This window comes from Urocitellus parryii, chromosome 15 (genome assembly GCF_045843805.1).
Source record: "Urocitellus parryii isolate mUroPar1 chromosome 15, mUroPar1.hap1, whole genome shotgun sequence".
In the NCBI taxonomy this organism is placed as follows: Eukaryota; Metazoa; Chordata; class Mammalia; order Rodentia; family Sciuridae; genus Urocitellus; species Urocitellus parryii.
In genome coordinates this window covers 18927254-18948227 of record NC_135545.1, presented here as the reverse complement: position 1 = coordinate 18948227, position 20974 = coordinate 18927254, and the positions used below count along the sequence as shown (strand labels likewise).

The window sequence follows — 20974 nt, the reverse complement described above, 5'->3', positions numbered from 1 at the left end:
TTGTTTTGATACTGGGGTGCTCTGCCACTGAGCCCCTTTAATTTTTTTTTTTTTTTTTTGAATACCAGAGATTGAACCCAGAATCCCAGGGACACTTAACCATTGAGCCACATCCCCAGTTCTTTTTATTTTTTATTTTGAGAAAGGGTCTTACTAAGTTGCTTAGTGGAAGGTATTTGATCTTGACCTCAGCATCTTTGTTTTCATTTGTAGTATTTTCAAAATTACAGTTCCTAAGAAAGATTTTTTTTCCAGAGCATAATGAAGGCCATTATTAATGGTAACTCAGTGTCCTAAATTCTATGTAAGGTATGATAAGTGGAAGTGAACATATTTCATTTATGATTCATACTGGGAGAACATCACAGAAACTGGAGATACTAGTATTTTCTGATATAAGGAGAAAGCTCTGCCTTAATGTTTTGTGTCTTTGTTCTCAAATGCAATGATGTACCATGCCAAATTCACATGATTTGGGCAGAGATAGTTTCTGGGTCTAGAATTAGACTGTTCATTTATTCACTCAGAAACATTGAACAAATATTTTGTTCCAGGAACTGTGCTAGGCTCTGAGACTGTATTCATAAGAGAAGAGACATCATCTTTTTATCATGGAGCTTGTAGACAAACACTTCTCTCAAGTACAGGTTAATCCAAAAGTCCAGGGCTGGGAGTAAAGCTCATTGGAAGAGCACATGCCTAGCACCACACACAAAAAAAGATCTAAAACTTTTTGAGTGCTAACATGATGCCACAAGTAGAAATTCCACACGTGACCACATACAATGAATTAAAGCCAAAACACAGGTGCACAAAGAAGAGTATGGGGTAAAGTTACCTTCTGGCTATATGTATAATGTATATATGAAACAGATAAATTTTTTGATTAGAAATGGATCTCATCTCCAAGATACCTCGTTATCATATGCAAATATTCTAAAACTGAAAGAATATGCAATCTGAAAGACTTCTAGTCACAAGCATTTCAAGTAAGGTACACTCAACCTGTATATAATGATAAATTTTTTTTTCAGTTGGTTCCTTATTGGGAACTTACGGATTTTAATGATAAATTTACAAAAGAGACTCATAATAATTGATTTCTGATTCTATGCAGTATTTTGTGTTGACCTAAATTGATGAGTCTTATAAGACTCATTTTGGTAGCTATTGGTGTCTTAGGGATGTTTTCTTATGTTCTTAAAATAGTCATAGGCTCATTGGATTGGTTGCAGTTATCCTTAGATCTTCCTACCAGTGGACAACATCCTATGAGAACCTTCTTCATGTAGCATCTCATTATCTATAACCTTGTGACTCCTTTTAACCTCCTTTAAATTCTTTAAATATGTATCCTCCTCTGTCGTAATGGGATTTGTAGTCTGCAGAGCATTATAAATTAACGTGTTCTATTCCAGTATGTTTCTAGAACTTTCTTTTCACTTTCATATAGTTTGCCACGAGCTGAGCCTTAATCTAAAGGTCACAGTAGTTTTCCTATCTTATTTCCCACCTACTTCATTCAGTTTTGTTGCCTGGTTCACTTATGATCAGAGTTTGGGTCGGTTTTCTCAGAATCCATACTCTAAGCATTTCTGGTTCCTACATTTTGTTAAGAAACATGCTCATAAGAAGCAGTGGTGAATTTCTTACACAGCAAAATGTCTTGTTGCACAACTATTCTTTTTCCAGGGCACAAAAGCTTCTTCATGTATTGATATGTGCCCATTGTGTAATAGATATCTGCAGTGGCAACACCTGTTTCTTCCTCTTGCCTTGCTTTTTATTTTGCCTTTCTAGTCCTTCACTCAATCTTTTTGTATAATCTGGACAATACAGCTTTATGTGTGAAGAGTCCTGGCTGTGGGGACAGAGAGTCCCGGGTGAGCAAGCTCACTTAGGGGATCTGTAACCTTGAGCAAACTGTGTCCCCTCTCTTTGCTTGGTTTTGTCATTTATAAAATGAAGATAATTGAGGTGGTGAAGAGTCTATGAAATGCCATAATAAGTGCCAGCACATAATAAGCAGCCAGGAAACAGTACTTGCCTAATAGTCACTGGCCCAGGTTTGTCTTTATCCCTTCCCAGTGATTCATTGGTTAACTAAAAAAGAAAGAAAATGCTGACTTGTCTTATCATTTGGGAAACAAAGAATCCTTTTCCTGGGTAGTCAGGCATAGCTTATTTTAAAAGAGAAATGTTATGCCCAGGTGGAAACACTGTCACTGCTGAGGTCCCCATGCTGTCTGACTGCTTCAGAGACAATCCAGTGTCATGGGAAGTACTGATGCTTAAAAGACCCAGGCCTGAACCACAAACTTCCTGTGCCCTCCCAGTGACCTTGGGGATGTTATTTCAGTCTTATGTCCCATATGAAACTGGGGAGAATACTTCTTGGCTCATAAGGCTTTGCAAGGATTGAATGAGATTATATTCATGAAGCCCCAGAATGTTTTCTGTTATGTTGAAGGGACTGGTTCTTCCTGCTCATGAAGTCATGAGATCATCTCAAACCATTCTGTGTAAGGACCGGGAGAGATTAAAATGACATCATCCTATCCCAATCTTTGCAAGACTCAGCTAACTTTGTGTTTATTCTATGTTAACCACACACCAATTGTAGTTATACCTGATATAACAGTGGCCCCCAAATTTTTCTGAAAGAAAATTTCAGAATTTTCAAACAGTAGATTGTTTTTGGTTTAATGTTGCAGAACTAGAATCCCCTGCTTTCCATTTACATTCCCTAATACTGCCTTTGTGGAGAATAAAATCTTTTCCTGTGGTCACCAAGTTGTTTTCTAACCATATACCATTTAACCCATTTTCCTTTAGCAACATAATTATATTGATATTTAGGTTCCAAAACACTGTTCGGGGTAAAACTTGACATAGAGGGTGGACTTTGCACTAAATCATTCAACATACTGCCTCGCACATAATAGTTACTCAGTAAATGCTTGCTGATATGTGCCTCAGGTTATCTCATGTATAAAATGGCTTTGGTTCTATAAACTTACTGTAAAATTTATTATTGAAAATAAATATTTCATGGTATAAAAGAGTTGCCCAAATATACACATACACACATACACAGAGATACATACATATATATATGTCAAATCATTTTGGTTTTGTTACATTTTGGTACCAGGGATTGAACCCAGAGGTACTTTACCACTGAGCCATATCTCTACCCCTATTTGTTTTTTGTTTTGAGACAGAGTCTCACTAAGTTACTTAGGGCCTCCCTACATTACAGAGGCTGGCCTCAAAATTGTGGTCCTACTGCCTCAGCCTCCCAAGTTGCTAGATTATAGGCAGGTACCACCACTTCCAGCTCAAATTATTTTAATACAGGTCCAATTTTGATACACGGTCCAAAAATACCCAATTTCCCCTAAATGTTTATTTGTTTATATTAGGAGCCTAACAAAGTCCAAACACCAAGTTTGGTTGCCAAATCTCTTAACAGTGTCTGTCTGTCTCTCTGTCTCTTTCTCTCTCTCTCTCTCTCTCTGCATAGAAAATAAATTGAGTGTAATAAGACAAACCCTGTTGCAAGATTTCTTTTGAAATCTTTGTGTGTATGTTCATATCCTATGAGTTGCCCCATACTTGTAAAACACTCACTCAACTTCTTTTTTCTTTGATACCCCTCACAGCAACTGTTCCTAATTTGACCAGATCTAGAGACTCACCAATTAAAGTCCCAGGCTTGGGAAATAGGATTATTTTAACCAGCATCCTGGAGTCTGGGGACTTACTAGCAATGGAGGAAAGCCTGTAGAAAAATTCAGACCCAAGTTTTTTACCCAAGTTGTAAGAAATCTAGTTATGGTTTAGATATTAGGTAACCCCCAAAAGCTCATGTGTGAGACAATGCATGAGGCTTAGAGACGAAATGATTGGGTTATGAAAGCATTAACCCTATCAGTGAATTAATCCTCTGATAGGGATTAATTGAGTTGTGACTGAATGTAGAGTGTGGCTGGAGAGGGTGTGTCCCTGGGGGAGTGCTGTTGGAGTATATATTTTATATCTGGTGAGTGGAGTCTCTCTATTGCTTCTTGGTGGCCATGTCCTGGCTGACCTGCTTTCTTCTGCCACACTATTCAGCCTTTATATTCTGTCTCACTTCAAGCCCCAAGGAATGGAGCCCGCTATCTATGGCCTAAGACCGCTGAAACTGTGAGCCCCCAAATAAACTTTTTCTCTAATTTTTCTTGTCAGGTCTTTTGGTCACAGCAATGAAAAAGCTGATTAAAACAAACCTTGACTTTCTACATTGGCTTTCTTTTAGCTGCCAAAATACAGTTTTTCTGCATGGGGAAGAGATCATCTTTATACAGATGGTTGGAATATTATTGATTAACATGGAAATTCTGTTGGTTCTGGCATTCCAAAGCTTTGCTCCAGCAATGGCCTTATTGACAGGCTACCAGGACTGCCGAGCTAAGCTGCCAGGGTGTTCTTTCTTCTTCTCATGTCAGATATCTGACTTTGCCTTGATAGACTAGAATAATTAAGTACCAAATGGCTCTATCAGGAGCATTTGGCAGCTCTACCAAAGGATCAAAACAAAATTGTGACAGGTGATATCATAGTAAATGTAACCATGCTGCTGCTTACTTTTGATGATTTTGTTTTACTTTGGGTTTCCCCACACACACAGTGCACAGGGTGGGCTAGGAAAAAGTAAGTTATCTAAATGGAAATGTGGATGTTGCTGGGCTGTTGGACACAGTGGTTAGAAATGGTTTATTAGACATAGTTTCTTTTTTAAAACATGTTTTCTGTCATTTTTCCTTTCCCTGGGTACTACATGTATTTTGGTCACAATGGAATAGAGTCAGCTCTTCCCTTTCCAACTCAGTAAAACACATGATTGTGAAATTTGCATCTTCATGAAAGAAGGTAGACAATAAGGAGAATTTCAGAAAACAAGTATGGTGAAGTATATAAGCCAGGATGATGATGTAATAATGGTTTTCTCTAATTTTTTTATGCTAATAAAATTTGGGTTGCTCCCTGGAATTGTATAGGAGAAGTGAGAAGGGAATGGAAAATAAGAAAATTTAACTAAAGGAAGCATATTCTTAAAAGAGGAGGATCGCAGCTGGGCATGGTGGCACATGCTTATAATCTCAGCAACTTGAGAGGCTAAGACAGGGGGAATCAAAAGTCCCAGACCAGCCCCAGCAATTTAGCAGGGTCCTCAGCAACTTAATGAGACCCTGTCTCAAAATAAAAAAAATTAAAAGAACTGGGGATGTGGCTCACTGGTTAAGCCCCTCTGGATTCAAAAAAATAAAATGGTTAAAAGGGAGTATAAATGAATTTAGGCCACCTTATGCAACTTTGAAGTTGAGGTTCTCCTGTAATATCCTTTCTTATTTAATCAGTTGAAAATCACTTTAGTGATTAATGTTATCAGTTGATTCTCAATTTTCCTTCCATACTTAGATTAGATCCAGACATGAATGTTCACCATTGTTAGTGTTCCTTCAGAATAGCCTTCTTTTTTTTTTTTTTTAATTTTAAAATACTTTTTTAGTTGTAGGTGGACCCAATACCTTTATTTTACTTACTTATTTTTTATGTGGTCCTAAGGATCGAACCCAGTGTCTCACATGTGCTAGGCAAGCACTCTACCACTGAGCCACAACCCAGCCCCCAGAATAGCCTGAAAGGAAGGTATTCATGAAATTAGGGCTTATTTGTCAAGCACACACTTTATCCCTTTCTTCTCCCTTTAAAAAAGATTTTAAGGACTTATTCATATTAAAGGATATTGATTAGTCACATCAGCAACATTTAACCACGTCACAAAAGAGCATTTCTGGTAGTGAATTTTAACTATTCTCAAAATCTTGAAGAACGCTGTACTTGTTCTTCACAAACTTCTAAAAGAAACTTGAGCATTTACTGCTAAAATGTGTGGCTCACTGCTTACATAAATATCCATTATTAATTAAATATACATATTTCATTATACCTGGTTTCTCCCTGACATAGTAAATGCTAACAAATACAAGGCTTAAAAAGTCTGTCCAGCAGTCCAGGAATGCGGAGGCCATCAAGGTTTGGGGCACATAGGGAGTCTCAAAAGTACATTGGTAATGTTCTGTTTCTTAACTGTGAGTGTGCACTTCTTTGTTTTCTTTTCAAGAATTTTATGAGAGAAATAGACTTTATTCTAAAGAATAATCAACAATGTTTTTAGTTTGATGTACAAGGTATTTGTTATAGTATTATTTATAATGCAAAAACGATTTTTAAAATTCTAGCTATATAATGAGTAAAATGGATAATTTATGATGCTTTAGGATGGAACATTATATTCCCATTGAAAATGCATAATTTTAATGAGAAAATACTCAGCATTAGCAAAACAGGATTGAAAATCTATAGTGTAATCCCACTTTTACATCAGATCTACATTAAAAAAGATAAGGAAATTATACAAGTAGTATTTTAGAATTTATCTTTGTACTTGCCTGTATATTTCATTTGAGTATAAGGGATATAGGTCATATCATCAGAAAAGGTTTTAAATAAACACAGCATTTGCTGACCAGTTGAGCAGGACAAAAATTGACTCAGCAATTTAAACTAATAAACAGAGAGCTCCCATTTCAGACAGCAGACTAGATAACCTCAAGCTCGCCATACAAAGATAACCACAATGCTAGATGAATATTAAAAACCTTTTCACATTCTAATACGGAGATTGAGAGACTGCACAAGTAAAAATTAAAAGAAAAGCAGGTTCTCTGTAAGCCTGTTAACTTGGTTGAATCTCAAAAATACTGAGCTAAGCAGGTCACCAAAGAATACATAAAATATTCTCTTTACACTCAAAGACATGAAAACAAATAGGAGTTCAGAGATACAGAGAGGTAAAACTGAGAGAAGACAAGCAAATCATAAAATTAAAAATTCAGAAAGTCAGTGCCTCGATTGGGGAAGAAGGTTTATGAGATCTTGGGGGAAACACATAAAGAACTCCTGCAGTGGTGGTAATGTTCCCCTTTAGCAGGTGTTGTGTATAGTATTTATTATTTTCTGAACTGCATATACACCTTAAACCACTCTTTTTACAATGTGTTTCATAATAAAACATTTTTTTCAATTGTGTATTCAAATTAAACCAAACTCTATGGGAGAAGTAAAGAAGTGGAGTTAAGTATGAAGATTTTGTAGGTAATTCACTTTCTTGTTATTTTGAATGAGTGATAAATGCATGCAAATATGAACTTCAGAATGAGCTTGCCTAGTCTCTTAAAATTAGTATTGTAATGTTAAGGTTCTGTATTAATTTAGGAAGAATTAAGAACTTTACCCAATTATGGGCTTTTTCATCTCTCAAGTTATGTATTCTGTACCTAAGTAGTGTTTTGAGGCTTTCTTTATGTATACTATCTTATAAATTTCTTGTTTTGTCTGAGTATATGTATATACACACATATATGTATAGTTTATACAATAGTGTGAGACCATAAATATGACCACGCAAGTTGAAACCATGCAAAGTAATTCTAATAATTAATAGGGAAATTATAATTGTTCTGTGACCTTTTTTCTTGTTGTCAATTATTATAAATATAGTGTGAAATATATTTTAATACATTGTACCTTAGTCCATTCAGGCTGCTGTAACAAAATACCTTAGACCCTGTAATTTATAAATGAAAATTTATTTCTTATGTTCTGAATTCTGGGAAATCCAAGATCAAGGGACCAGCCTATTTGATGTCTGGTAAGGGATTGTGCTCTTCTTCAGAGATGGTGCCTTACTGAATCCTCACATGGTGTAATGGGGCCACAAAAGCTCCCTCAGCCTCTTTTATAAAGGCACTACTCTCATAACAAGGGCTCCACTCTCATAACCTCGTCACTTCCCAGAGGCCTCATCTCTTTAATATCATCACCTTGACAGTTTAGGTTTCAAAATGTGAATTTGGGGGACCATATAGATGTAGTCCATAGCATACTATAATTTAAAATTTAGATTTATTCAGAAGGTTTTTTTTTTTTTTAATCTCTTTGTAAAAAAAAACTTGCCAAGGCTGGTGTGGTGGTGCATACATGTATGTAATCCCAGCAGCTAGGGAAGCTGAGGCAGGAGGATTGCAAGTTCAAAACCAGCCTCATCAACTTAGCAAGGCTCTAAAGCAACTTAGTAAAACCCTGTCTCAAAATTTTAAAATTAAAAGGACTGGAAATGTGGCCAGTAGTTAAGCACCCCTGGATTCAATTCTCAGTACAAAAAAAAACTTACCAAGAATAGTTTGAACTGGGCTTGCATTCTTCCTTAATACAGGGAAGTGAGCATCTTTTCTATTCTGTGGCAGATTGTCAGTTGTCCTTTGTAAGTTTGGATCCACTTTAGACATTTTATCCTTTGCTCTTCAGTATCTTAAAACTTCTCCAAGAGCTTCTTCCATGTGGAATATCTTGACAACATCACTTCCTCTGGCAACCATATTCTTTATTTGTGCCATTAAGGTCACCTTCTATTTTATCCTCTTGCTGTACATCCAGGGTTTCTTCCATGGCCACAGTGTCAGCCTTCCTATTGGTCAATTATTTGTTCTATCATTCCATTGACATTTCTTTCTAATTTTGCTTCCAGCATTATTCTTTCAGGTTTTTTTCCTGCACTTCCATTTTTTTTCCACCAATTCCCTCTTTTTGAGTATCCATTTTTTAAAAGTGGGTATATCACTGAGAGACAAGGACGCAACACAAACTGTATGTTTTGCTGACTGTGAGGGAACTGACTAGAAACATAGTGACCAATTTGGACAGACTTTGAAAGGAACAAATTGACTGTTCACTGACGATGCTACAGTTGTGTTGAAGTCATGAACTGAAAGCTACCAATGAACTTACTACTGTACAGTTAGTCATTTAGCATATCTGTACCAGTTAGTAACTGAAATTTGAACAATGCTGGTGGGGGACTGGTAACATTTAACTAAACCGTAGTAACTGTTTTTTGCTTGAAACAATAGAGACTTGGTGGATAGAATTCTGTCAGTTCCACTCAATGATAGGATACAAGGCATCTGTTAAATATGTTATTATGGAAAGTTTAAGTCATACTAGGGAATGGAATATTAATAAAACAGTAGGCTTGCATGATTCCGATTTTATAAAAATTCTATATGTATTTTAAGATATTAGAAAATATGTTAAAAGATAATATTGGTTTTTTATCTATTGATAAAATTGTGACTTTTATTTTCTGTGTTTTTTCCTGGATATTTCTAATTTTCTACAATCATTTTTTTGGGGGGGGGGTTGCGTAACGGGGATTTAACTCAGGAGCACTTGACACCTAGCCCTATTTTTTGTATTTTATTTAGAGACAGGGTCTCATTGAGTTGCTTAGCACCTTGCTTTTGCTCAGGCTGGCTTCAAACTCAATGATTCTCCTGTCTCAGCCTCATAAGCAGCTGGGATTATAGGCATGCACCACCACACCCGGCTTCTATGATAAATTTTTGAAATCAGAAAAAAAAATATCAGGTCCTTGGCCCATTTGTTGATTGGGTTATTTGTTATCTTATTGTCTAATTTTTTGAGTTCTTTGTATACTCTGGATATTAGGGTTCTATCTGAAGTGTGAGGAGTAAAAATTTGTTCCCAGGATGTAGGCTCCCTATTTACCTCTCTTATTGTTTCTCTTGCTGAGAAAAAACTTTTTAGTTTAAGTAAGTCCCATTTGTTGATTCTTGTTATTAACTCTTGTGCTGTGGGTGTCCTATTAAGGAATTTGGAGCCCGACCCCACAGTATGTAGATCGGAGCCAACTTTTTCTTCTATCAGACGCAGAGTCTCTGATTTGATATCAAGCTCCTTGATCCATTTTGAGTTAACTTTTGTGCATGGCGAGAGAAAGGGATTCAGTTTCATTTTGTTGCATATGGATTTCCAATTTTCCCAATCATCAAATGGGCCAAGGACCTGAACAGACACTTCTCAGAGGAGGATATACAATCAGTCAACAAATACATGAAAAAATGTTCACCATCTCTAGCAGTCAGAGAAATGCAAATCAAAACCACCCTAAGATACCATCTCACTCCAGTAAGATTGGCAGCCACTATGAAATCAAACAACAACAAGTGCTGGCGAGGATGTGGAGAAAAGGGTACTCTTGTACATTGCTGGTGGGACTGCAAATTGGTGCGGCCAATTTGGAAAGCAGTTTGGAGATTCCTGGGAAAGCTGGGAATGGAACCACCATTTGACCCTGCTATTGCCCTTCTCGGACTATTCCCTGAAGACCTTAAAAGAGCATGCTACAGGGATGCTGCCACATCGATGTTCATAGCAGCACAATTCACAATAGCTAGACTGTGGAACCAACCCAGATGCCCTTCAATAGATGAATGGATAAAAAAAAATGTGGCATCTATACACAATGGAGTACTATGCAGCAATAAAAAATGACAAAATCATAGAATTTGCAGGGAAATGGATGGCACTAGAGCAGATTATGCTTAGTGAAGCTAGTCAATCCCTAAAAAACAAATACCAAATGTCTTCTTTGATATAATGAGAGCAACTATGAACAGAGCAGGGAGGAAGAGCAGGAAGAAAAGATTAACATTTAACAGAGACATGAGATGGGAGGGAAAGGGAGAGAAAAGGGAAATTGCATGGAAATGAAGGGAGACCCTCATTGCTATACAAAATTACATATAAGAGGTTGTGAGGGGAATGGGATAATAAACAAGGAGAGAAATGAATTACAGTAGATGGGGTAGAGAGAGAAGATGGGAGGGGAGGGGAGGGGGGATAGTAGGGGATAAGAAAGGTAGCAGAATACAACAATTACTAATTGGGCATTATGTAAAATTGTGGATTTGTAACCGACGTGATTCTGCAGTCTGCATTTGGGGTAAAATTGGGAGTTCATAACCCACTCCAATCTAATGTATGAAATATGATATATCAATAGCTTTGTAATGTTGTGAACAACCAATAAAAAAAATAAAATTAAAAAAAAAGAAAATAAAACAAAAAAGAAAAAAAATATCACTACAAAATGAAAGTAGTTCACTGGCCCCCAAGTCTAGGTTTCTAATATCATTCACTAGTTAAAAACTAAAGAAATGATAATCCTGTGCATCTCGTAGCACCAGCAAGTAACAAAGTACTGAACCAACAAAATGACAAAATCAACAGGACAGAGGGACCAATGGAAAGTGATCAAAGCTGGAATGATGTTAGCAATGAACTGAATTCTGTCCAACAGTGTAAGTAGTTATTCATGTGCCAATATCGATAGAAATAATGATTGAACAAATAAATAAGTGGGTGAGAAGAGACAAATCACTAGTGCAGGAGAATTCCAAATAATTTTTATAGATACTCTGTCCTCAGAGAGGCGGCTAATACTCCCACTCCTAAAGTAAGGGCTTCAAATGGTCACTTCCTTCCAAAGTGTACAGTGTGGAAAGAGTCACTTACTGAGAAACCTGACCTCGGCCAGGTGATTGAGGTCAGCATCCACAATGATAAATCACATTGATAGTATGAGTTGATGACAGTGGCACTTCACCACTCTGGTGCTTCTCCCAAGAACCCATAACCCCAGGTTCACTGAAAAAACATTAGACAACCCCAAATGAGAGGCAATTTAAAAAATGACTGGTGTTCCTCATATCTGTCAAGGTCAATTGAAACTAGGCAAGTCTGAGGAGAACTGTTCCAGTCTAGAAGGTCCTAAAGAGACAGGATGACTCAATGTGAAATACTGGGTGGGATTCTGGAGCAGAAAAAGGATATTTAGGTAAAAGTTCAGGAAATCTGAATAAAGTATGGATGTCAGTTAATACTATATCACACTGTTCCTTACGAATGTAACATGTTAACAATAGGGGGAACTCAGTATTCCTGTAAATCTGTAACTATTCTAAAATTAGAAGTTTATTTCTAAGAAAAGTTACTTAAATACCTCATCCTTATTTTTTAAATAAGTTTTGGTAACATTAGAGATGTTCTATAAGATAAATTTTTAATATTTTTTGACCCAGTTTTCTCAAAGTATGAAATTCTGGTTGTATAAGTCTGACTTTTCACTCAGGAGATCCTTTGCTATACACAGAATTCTGTGGCTCATTATGGATAAAAGTTTTCTGCTGAGGTTTCTGGGCAGTAGTCTGAGGACACAAGTAATCCTAAAAAACAAGATTTCATGTCTATTTCCCTTTTGTATAACAAAACAAAAAGGGGGCTGGGGATGTGGCTCAAGTGGTAGCGTGTTCGCCTGGCATGTGCGGAGCACTGGGTTCGATCCTCAGCACCACATAAAAATAAAATAAAGATGTTGTGTCCACCGAAAACTAAAAAATAAATATTAAAAAATTCTAAAAAAAAAACATAACAAAAAGGTATTTTTATATTATAAGTTGCCGCATTCAATATGTATCGAAGCATTGTAGTTAGTGGAGATACTAGCTGGAAATACATAGCATCTCTTGCCCATTGTCACCTGGGTGCCAAGCCCCAGTGGCTCAGGGCAGTCACTCTTTTCAAGGGACTGATCCGGAGCCACTTAAGTGGGAGATTGTGAGCACATGGTAGTACACACTACAGTGTGACAGTAAAACAATAGACAGACGCAATATTCAGTGGTTGAACAGTGGAGGTGATACCATGGCAGCTCTTTTATAAACATATTAGTAAAAACAGATTAGCTGGGCTTTGTTAAAATATGATGCATCTAATTAGGTTTACTTTTTTTGTGTGTAGCCAGTGATGCTAGCTATAGAATCTTATTTTTTTTTAGCTGTAAAATCTTAAAGGCTTAGAATACAAACTATAAATTTTTAAAGAGAATAGGCTAATGATTTTTTAAAGTATTTTTGAAAAGGAACATTTTAAAACATTTTACTACATTTTGAAGAAATAAAACATTGTAGATAAAACTAAGACCTTGCTGGGCACGGTGGCACATATCTGTAATCCCAGTGGCTTTGGAGGCTAAGTTCAGCCTCAGCAACTTACTGAGGCTCTTAAGCAACTTAGCAAGACCCTGTCTCTAAATAAAATATAAAATGGGCTTTGATGTGGCTCAGGGGTTGAGTGTCTCTGGGTTCAATTTCAATCCCCACTACCAAAAAATAAAAATCTCGTTTTCTTTCTTCTTCATCTATTCTTTTCTTCACCTCTTCTTTCCTAGGGTAACCCATTTTCCTGATGTTGATATGTGTCATTTCTGGGCATTTTTAAATAACTGTGTGTGTATGTGTGTGTGTGTATGTGTTTGTGTGTGTGTGTGTGTGTTCAGCATATAAACATGTATATACATAAACTTACAGGTTATACATACATACTGGGTTTTTTTTAACAATATATTTGAATTGTGCACCACACAAAATTTTTTTTCTCTTCACTGATTATTACTGGCATTGGTTCATGGTGAAAAGTATAAATCTCGTTCTTTTGACTTTAACGACTTTCTAATGTTGCATTATATGAAGAAAAACCAATTGATTTCTGTGGCCCTGTGCAGGAACTGATTATGGGTTATGTCCATTTTTCCCGCGCTGTTCACAGCTACAGTAGTCATTCTTGTACGTGTATCCTTGTAAACAGGTGCAAGAATGTCTTTAGGGTAGATAACTAAGAATTTATGGGGTTACAGGTATGTCGTTCTCTTGATCAATTGTGCATTTCCACATCTATGAAGAATCTTATCAGACTTACTCATCTTTGCCAGTTCCTCACTAATAGGGAAATTGCATTACTGTTTTTTTTTTTTTTCTTTAGAGATTGAACCCAGGGGTGCTTACCACTGAGCTACATCCCCAGCCTTTTTATTTTTTAATTTTCTGACAGGGTCTCAGTATGTTGGCCAGACTATCCTCAAATTTGCAATCCTTCTGGCTTAGACTCCCAAATTGCTGGGATTATAGGCATGTGCCACCACATCCAGCTGAAAGGTCTGTCAAGAATTAACCTAGGGCTGTGGTTGTGGCTCAGTGGCAGAGCGCTTACCTAGCATGTGTGAGGCACTGGGTTCAATCCTTAGCACCACATAAAAATGAACAGATAAAATAAAGGCATTCTGTGAATCTACAACTACCAAAAAAAAAAAAAAAAAAAAACTTAGAGTGGTATTTTGTAAAGTCAAAGTCTGTTGACCTTGAATCCAATTCTCAGAACATGTTAATAAAGAAATATTGCTGCATTCCATCATAAAGTTAAATTAGAGGTGATGGGTTAGAAGAAGATTATATTCCTTCCCCATATTTAATGGTTTTATTTTACTCTTATGCCTTTAGATTTGTTGACCGTGTGTCTTATTGGTTTAGGGAGGAGTTCAAATGAGTTATCTGATTTGATTTTCTAATTATATTTTAAGAGAAATGTTTCTGAAAAACTACATTTGTGGTTAAAAAGATAAACAGTTTTGCCAGGCACAGGCTGAGGCAGGAGGATCTCAAGTTTAAAGCCAGCCTCAGCAAAAATTAAGGTGCTAAGCAAGTCAGTGAGACCCTGTCTCTAAATAAAATACAAAATAGGGCTAGGGATGTGGCTCAGTGGTTGAGTGCCCTTGAGTTTAAGCCCTAATACCCCCACCCCCCCAAAAAAAATAAGCAGTGTTATAATACAGTCCTGCAATTAAGCCCTCAGGTATTTACCCATATGATGAAAACTTTTATCCACATAAAACCTGCATATGAATGTTCATAACAGTTTTCATAATTGCAAAAAATTAGAAGCAACTAAGATGTCTTTCAGGAGGTGGATGAATAAGGAAACTATGGTACATCCAAATAATATCTGTTATTATCAATAAACAAGGACTACCAATCCACTACAAGATGTGAAAAACATTAATTGCATATTGCTATGATTCCAATTATATGGTATTATGGAAAAGGCAGAACTGTGGAGACAATAAAAAGATCAGTGGTTGCCTATAATTGAGGGCAGGAAGGATAGCTCAGTGTCTATAGAACATGAGGATTTCAAGGACAGTGGAACTAGCATAACACTGTCATGGTGTCAAAACAGAATTATACAGTACAAACTGTAAACCCTAGTATAAACTGTGAATTAGATCTAATAAAAATGTGTTGATATTGGTTCATCAATTTTAACAAATATACCACATTACTAATGCAAGATATTAAGACAATTATATTTATGAAATGTAAATTGTTGAAACTTTTTCATGACTACTTCCATTTTCTGTGGATCTGCAAAGTTCATGTTGTAAGTCATTTGGTTTCCTTTTGGCTTTCTTGATTAAGAAATAGAGTGGTATAGCCAGGTACAGTGGCACATGCTCATAATCCTAGCAACTTGGGAGGCTGAGGAGGAAGTTTGAAGACAACATAGTCAACTTAGCAAGATCCTGTGTCAAGATTAAAAAAAAAAAAAATTTTTTTTTTTTTTTCCCCCTGAAAGGACTGGGGTAAGCCAGGCATTGTGGCACACACCTGTAATCCTAGCAGCTCGGGAGGCTGAGGCAGGAGGATTGAGAATTCTGAGCCAGCTTTAGCAAAAATGAGGTGCTAAGTAGCTCAGTGAGTCCCTGTCTCTAAATAAAATACAAAATAGGGCTTGGGGATGTGGCTCAGTAATCAAGTACCCTAGAGTTCAATCCCCCACTACAAAAAAAAAAAAAAAAAAGGACTGAGGATATAGCTCAGTGGTAAAGTGTCCCTGGGTTCAACCCCCTGTATCACGCCCACATACACACAAAGTAGTAATATAGTGGTATAAAATGTTAATTTTGTTTCTTTATGTATGTTATTAAATAATATAGAGTCAAGATTTTATATGTTACTGTTAGAAATATTTTCAAGATCATATAATACCTGAAATAATCCAAGATGTCATGATTCCTGTAAGTTCTCTATAAAATGCCTCTTTCATTTATTGACTCATTCTTAAGACATGACTGAATCCCATATCTCTTAGAATCAGTCATCTGAGATTCCATGAAATATGAAATATCTAGTAAAACTGCAGAAGGATTATAATCATTATTACAGATCATTCTAAATTTTAAATAACGTCATGGGAGTGTTCTGATTTTTCTCTTATCTGTCTTTCAGATGTTCTCTATGTGGGTATGTGTGCAGCCATCCTCCGTCTTTGAAGTCTCATATGTGGAAGCATGCAAGTGACCAAAATTACAACTACGAACAAGTAAACAAGGCTATTAATGATGCAATTTCACAAAGTGGCAGGTATTTGATTCTACCCCCTCCCTTTATTACTATATATAAATAAAGTTAGAATTAAAACTACTAGTCCTACAGTATAGGTAGCTCACTCAAGGTCTGGTGTGTTTTGTTTTGTTTTGAAGAGTTCTGGGAAAATCCTCTGGAAAAACTCTATTAAACAGCAGTGAAGAGAGAGCCGATCCTGTCACTGGAAGTTCAGAAAATTTGGTGTCATCCTCCGAGCTGATTTCCCAAGCACCCAGTGAAGTCATAGATCCCAATGAGAATGAGAAACTGAGCCCTACAAATAATACCTCATATAGTTTAGAAAAGAACTCCAGTCTAGCCCCTCCTGGAATGGAGTATTGTGTTTTGCTCTTCTGTTGTTGCATTTGTGGTTTTGAATCAACCAGCAAAGAAAATCTCTTGGATCATATGAAAGAGCATGAGGGTGAAATTGTAAACATCATCCTAAATAAAGACCACAGCACAGCTGTAAACACAAATTAGCTGGAATAGTTAACCACAGTTTCACCTTTGTGCTGTCAGATAACTAACCTACTAGATGCAGAAAAACTAGTTGGTGTGAGAGGAAATGACAGGTGTGACTTTGGAACCAAACTTGTGATGTAATAAAATTAATTCCAAATGGATAAACAGTAATATTTAAATATTCTGAGTGAGGGAAAGTAGGTTGAGGAGGAACAAAGATGTGATCGGTATTAATCCTCTATCACCCCTTCTTAGTGTTGAGTGTATTTATTATTAAAAGCTTATTATAGTTTAGACATACATGCAAGCAAAAGTTAAGAAAGGGCTTTTCAGGAACTCTTCTAAAACTTGTTATAAAAGTGTCACAGTCTTAGCAGAGCATAACTTTCTTGTGTTTACTTTTGACATGCCAGCTCTGGAATCGCTGGGTCTCTTGTGAGAATGGCACATACCTTCTAGAGGGTTGTTTTTTTTTTTTTTTTCAGAGTCTACAAGGAAGCAGATAGAGGGCTTTGAAATGATCCACTTGTATCTTCCCCTGAATTTATCATATACTCAATAAGAATTTATCATATACTCAATCTGGGATGTTCCTTTATTCCCAAAAACAAAAGAAAGACCTCTAAACCAAATCTGGATTATAAATAGACATATAAGAAGTAAATTGTTGTCTTAAATTTACAGTGAGTTTTTGGTAGGAATAGGAAGAAATGGGTTCATTCCAACCAGACTCAAATCAATCTCAAGTTCACAGAATTGGTGACTAGTTGAGCACAGCAGGGCACTTCTCACAGGTTCCTTTCAGAGTGTCTGGAAGAACACAGCACACTTTAGATAGTTAAATAGGCTTTCTGATCCTCAGTGCTAAGTGAGGATTCCTTGTTATTTGAATGAGTCTCTTAAAGCAGCAACAGAGTATGAAAAATTACATCAGGCCTTAGCAATAGTTTGAACACTAAGATAAAAATGAAGTTGAGGGAGAAAATTCAGAGGACTCTTAAACGTAGTACTGCTGTTGAGATTTTCCTTTCTGAAGTTTTATTTAGTTACATTTTTAGCAGAAGAGAAATAACCAAATGTGACCAAAATATAGTAAAAATTCAAGTTGTTTGTAAAAATTTTAATTAGCAAACAGAATTTGGCAATTCTATAGGATTTCTTTCTAAGAAATTCTGTTTTAGAGTGTGATGTGGAAAACTAAGTAAACGTGCTGTCGCAGTAAAACTTGCCGTCAAATACACATAAGTTTCTCGTTAATTACATATTTTGTATTATAATTGTTTCAGTGGGTGAAAAAAAAACAGGGTGTTTTGTTTTTGTAGTTCTGATCACTTATTTATACATTATTTTTTTGTTAAATTCTGCCTCCAGTCAAAAGGCAGGTGCACCATTCAGTGCGCCATCTTCATGGTGCTATTTCAGATGAACATTCTGAATATCCATTTCTAACATTTAGAGTTGAGGTTGTGACTCTGATAAACTTAGAACACCAAAAGCAAGAGTTTCATGAATGGAATACTATATAGGCAAAGTTTTCAGAAAGAATTTTGCTCCCAAAGTCCAGGTATAAATAAAATGAATTAATATTTTTAAGATAGCATTAGGAACTATGTAAGTGGGGCCAGCCATCTTGAAACACTGTCTAATTTGTTTTTATTTTTCTCATTTTGATGATGATATTTAAACATACAGTTGGCTGTAACTTTGCAGCTCTTTGATTTAGGTAGCTTTAATTTATTTGTGAAAGTTAATTCATTTCTGATATATGCTTTTTGAAAAGATAAAATGAATTTATATATACTAAACTATATTTCCCAAATCCACTATACATGGATTTAAATAAATGCATTTTCTCCTATTTCAGAATTGAACCATTTATATTTAATTTTGAATTCAAATAAAATCCTTTAAAGGTTCCTTTTCATCATTGTTGTTGCCACTCTATGTACATTAATTTTTCATTTCTGGTGACTGACTATGACTCAATGTTTCTTTATAGAGTTTTGTTATTCTGAAAAGAAACAATCTTAGAAGAATTTTCCTTGGTTTTACTTTTCCATAATCCTTTGGAAAATACTAATAACGCCCCCCCCCCAAAAAAATCCCAAAATTTCAAGTGTGACTTTTTAAATTGCCTCTCTTTATTTTCTTAAACCACTTCCTTTGATTGTTACTTAAATATTCCATTTGAAATCATGAATTTAATTCCCTACCCCTTAGGGAAAAGTTAACCCAGAAGTTCAACCCCCTTAAACTTTCACCTGATTCTGGCTTTCAATTGTCCATAAAAACTTTCTCTTGGCCTACAGGAGGAAATATGTACCAAGAATATTTTAAATCTTCCCATTATTATTTTGTGGCAAGGCTTAAATGTGTTTCTGCCAAGAACAATTGAGTTTTCTAAAAGTAATAATGAAGATTAAATATGAAATTATAATTGTAGAAAAGAGTTATTAAAATAATGAATAGGGAATCCCTTTATAGGAATAATTATTTATTGCTACTAGACCTTTTGTCATATAGAGTTCATACTGTTTGTTTTCTGCTCTGAACACTTATACAGTACTAAGATTTGATAGTGAAAATAGTTTTAAAATAAACTAAATTCAGCAAAGGTGAGAATCAGGGAGATAATGCATTCTGATCATTATAAATAACACTTTTCAGGGCTCTGATGTTTTCTCCCTTTCTTTAATAATCCAGAATGTGGTTGGTGTCCCCAGTGTTCCAACAGTACTGTGCTTATATTCCTCTTGATCTGTAGACTTAAGTTCTGTGGCCAGACAGTGCGTGTGTGACACTGACTGAAGCCTTTGATTTAGATGTTTCATCTTCTTCAGGGTAGCTGTTGATGGCTTTATAATGATTTTCTGTTTTTTTTTCTCACAAAGCAAATGGTGGGCATCCATGTTTACATTGTATCTTCCTGTAGTGTACTTGGCTTGGCAAAGACAAGCAGGCTTCTCTATGAGACTTATATTTTTAGTTTTCATAGACACTTATTTAATCTTTTTTTATTGTACAGCAAGGTGCTCTAAGTAATATTCTATAAAATATATTTAATAGAAATTTGAGTTTGATATTCATGGATATGAATACATGTATTTTTTTAAGAAATAAGTATTGTGTAACACTAAGGCATTGCTTCTATAGCCAAAGTATAAAAGTTTCTGGAACACTGACATGTAAAGACTACAGTTAATTCTGACACTGTATCTTATTAAAAATAGGATGATTTGCATTTTGTAAAATTATCCTGCACATTGAGCTGCATGCCTTAAAGCTGAAACTCTAGGATTGTGTTCATGGTAGAACAGTTTATCTGTTCAGAACAGTGAAGCAAGGTCTATAGCGCTTCTTCAACTACCTTTGGAAATACTGTACAATGTTAGAATAATTTATTTTGCTTTACAGGAGTTTGTCATGTATTGACTTTAATATTGTATTTTGGTAATAAATTTTTTGTTAAAAACACTTGCCTTTAAGTTTTATTAACTATACATATGTCTGTTCTTAGAAATGTTGATTTGATTAGATAGCTATATTTAAATAATTAAAAGATTCCCAAAGGTAAGGCTTATGATCACCCTCTAGTAATGTTTTAAACTATTGCTGACTTGTATTAAACTGTTAAACAAAAATAATTGAAAAAGCATTTGGCTTCTGAAATCATTTTTAAAATTCAGTCTAAGTTTGGAGCTTTTCCCCTTGCTAAGTAGGTCTTAATTTTGTCTTCCAAATCACACACTTATGTTTTCAATTCTGCTGTGGTCAAAGTTCTGAAGACTAGTCATACTTAGGATGGTTGGCATTGTTTACTGAAAGCCAGAGATTACAGCAATGAGTTCTCACTTGTCATTATTCCATGGTCTAATGTCTCATGTCTTTTGACATCTGGTTTGTTGCATTGGCAAGTGATGCTAACATCATCTGACTGCATTATTAGTTTAGTTTTCAGTTTGTGCTTTAGAATCCTGGGCCACCTCAGCTTGAAGTGACTGACACCACATATTTCGTCCCAGTAGCTTTAATCCCTGGTCCTGTACTCCCTGGAGCAATATAATCATATCCCCTATCTTTCAAAATCCAAATCCCAACACTGTGTCACTGAACTCTAAATTAGTTATAGAATTCCTATCTTGGAAAGTTTAGAACATAATGGTCCAATTTGGTACCCATACCCATATGTGACTATTGATCACTTGAAATATAATTAAAATGCTCCAATAGTTGCAAAAGAAATATATGTAAATAGTTTTTTTATATGGATTACATGTTAA

At 35.7% G+C, this 20974-nt stretch overlaps 1 protein-coding gene across 2 annotated transcripts in view; it reads left to right on the top strand.

Moving 5' to 3' along the window:
- Znf507 (zinc finger protein 507) overlaps positions 1–20164 on the top strand; it is a 35437-nt gene extending 15273 nt beyond the window's left edge. For both annotated transcript variants that reach the window (XM_026391238.2, XM_026391237.2), the window contains 2 exons: positions 16092–16226; positions 16346–20164. In XM_026391238.2, coding sequence (XP_026247023.1) covers positions 16092–16226; positions 16346–16712 — 502 coding nt within the window. In that variant the 3' untranslated portion in view covers positions 16713–20164. The remainder of the gene's footprint in view (positions 1–16091; positions 16227–16345) is intronic.
- Positions 20165–20974: the final 810 nt, after the last annotated feature.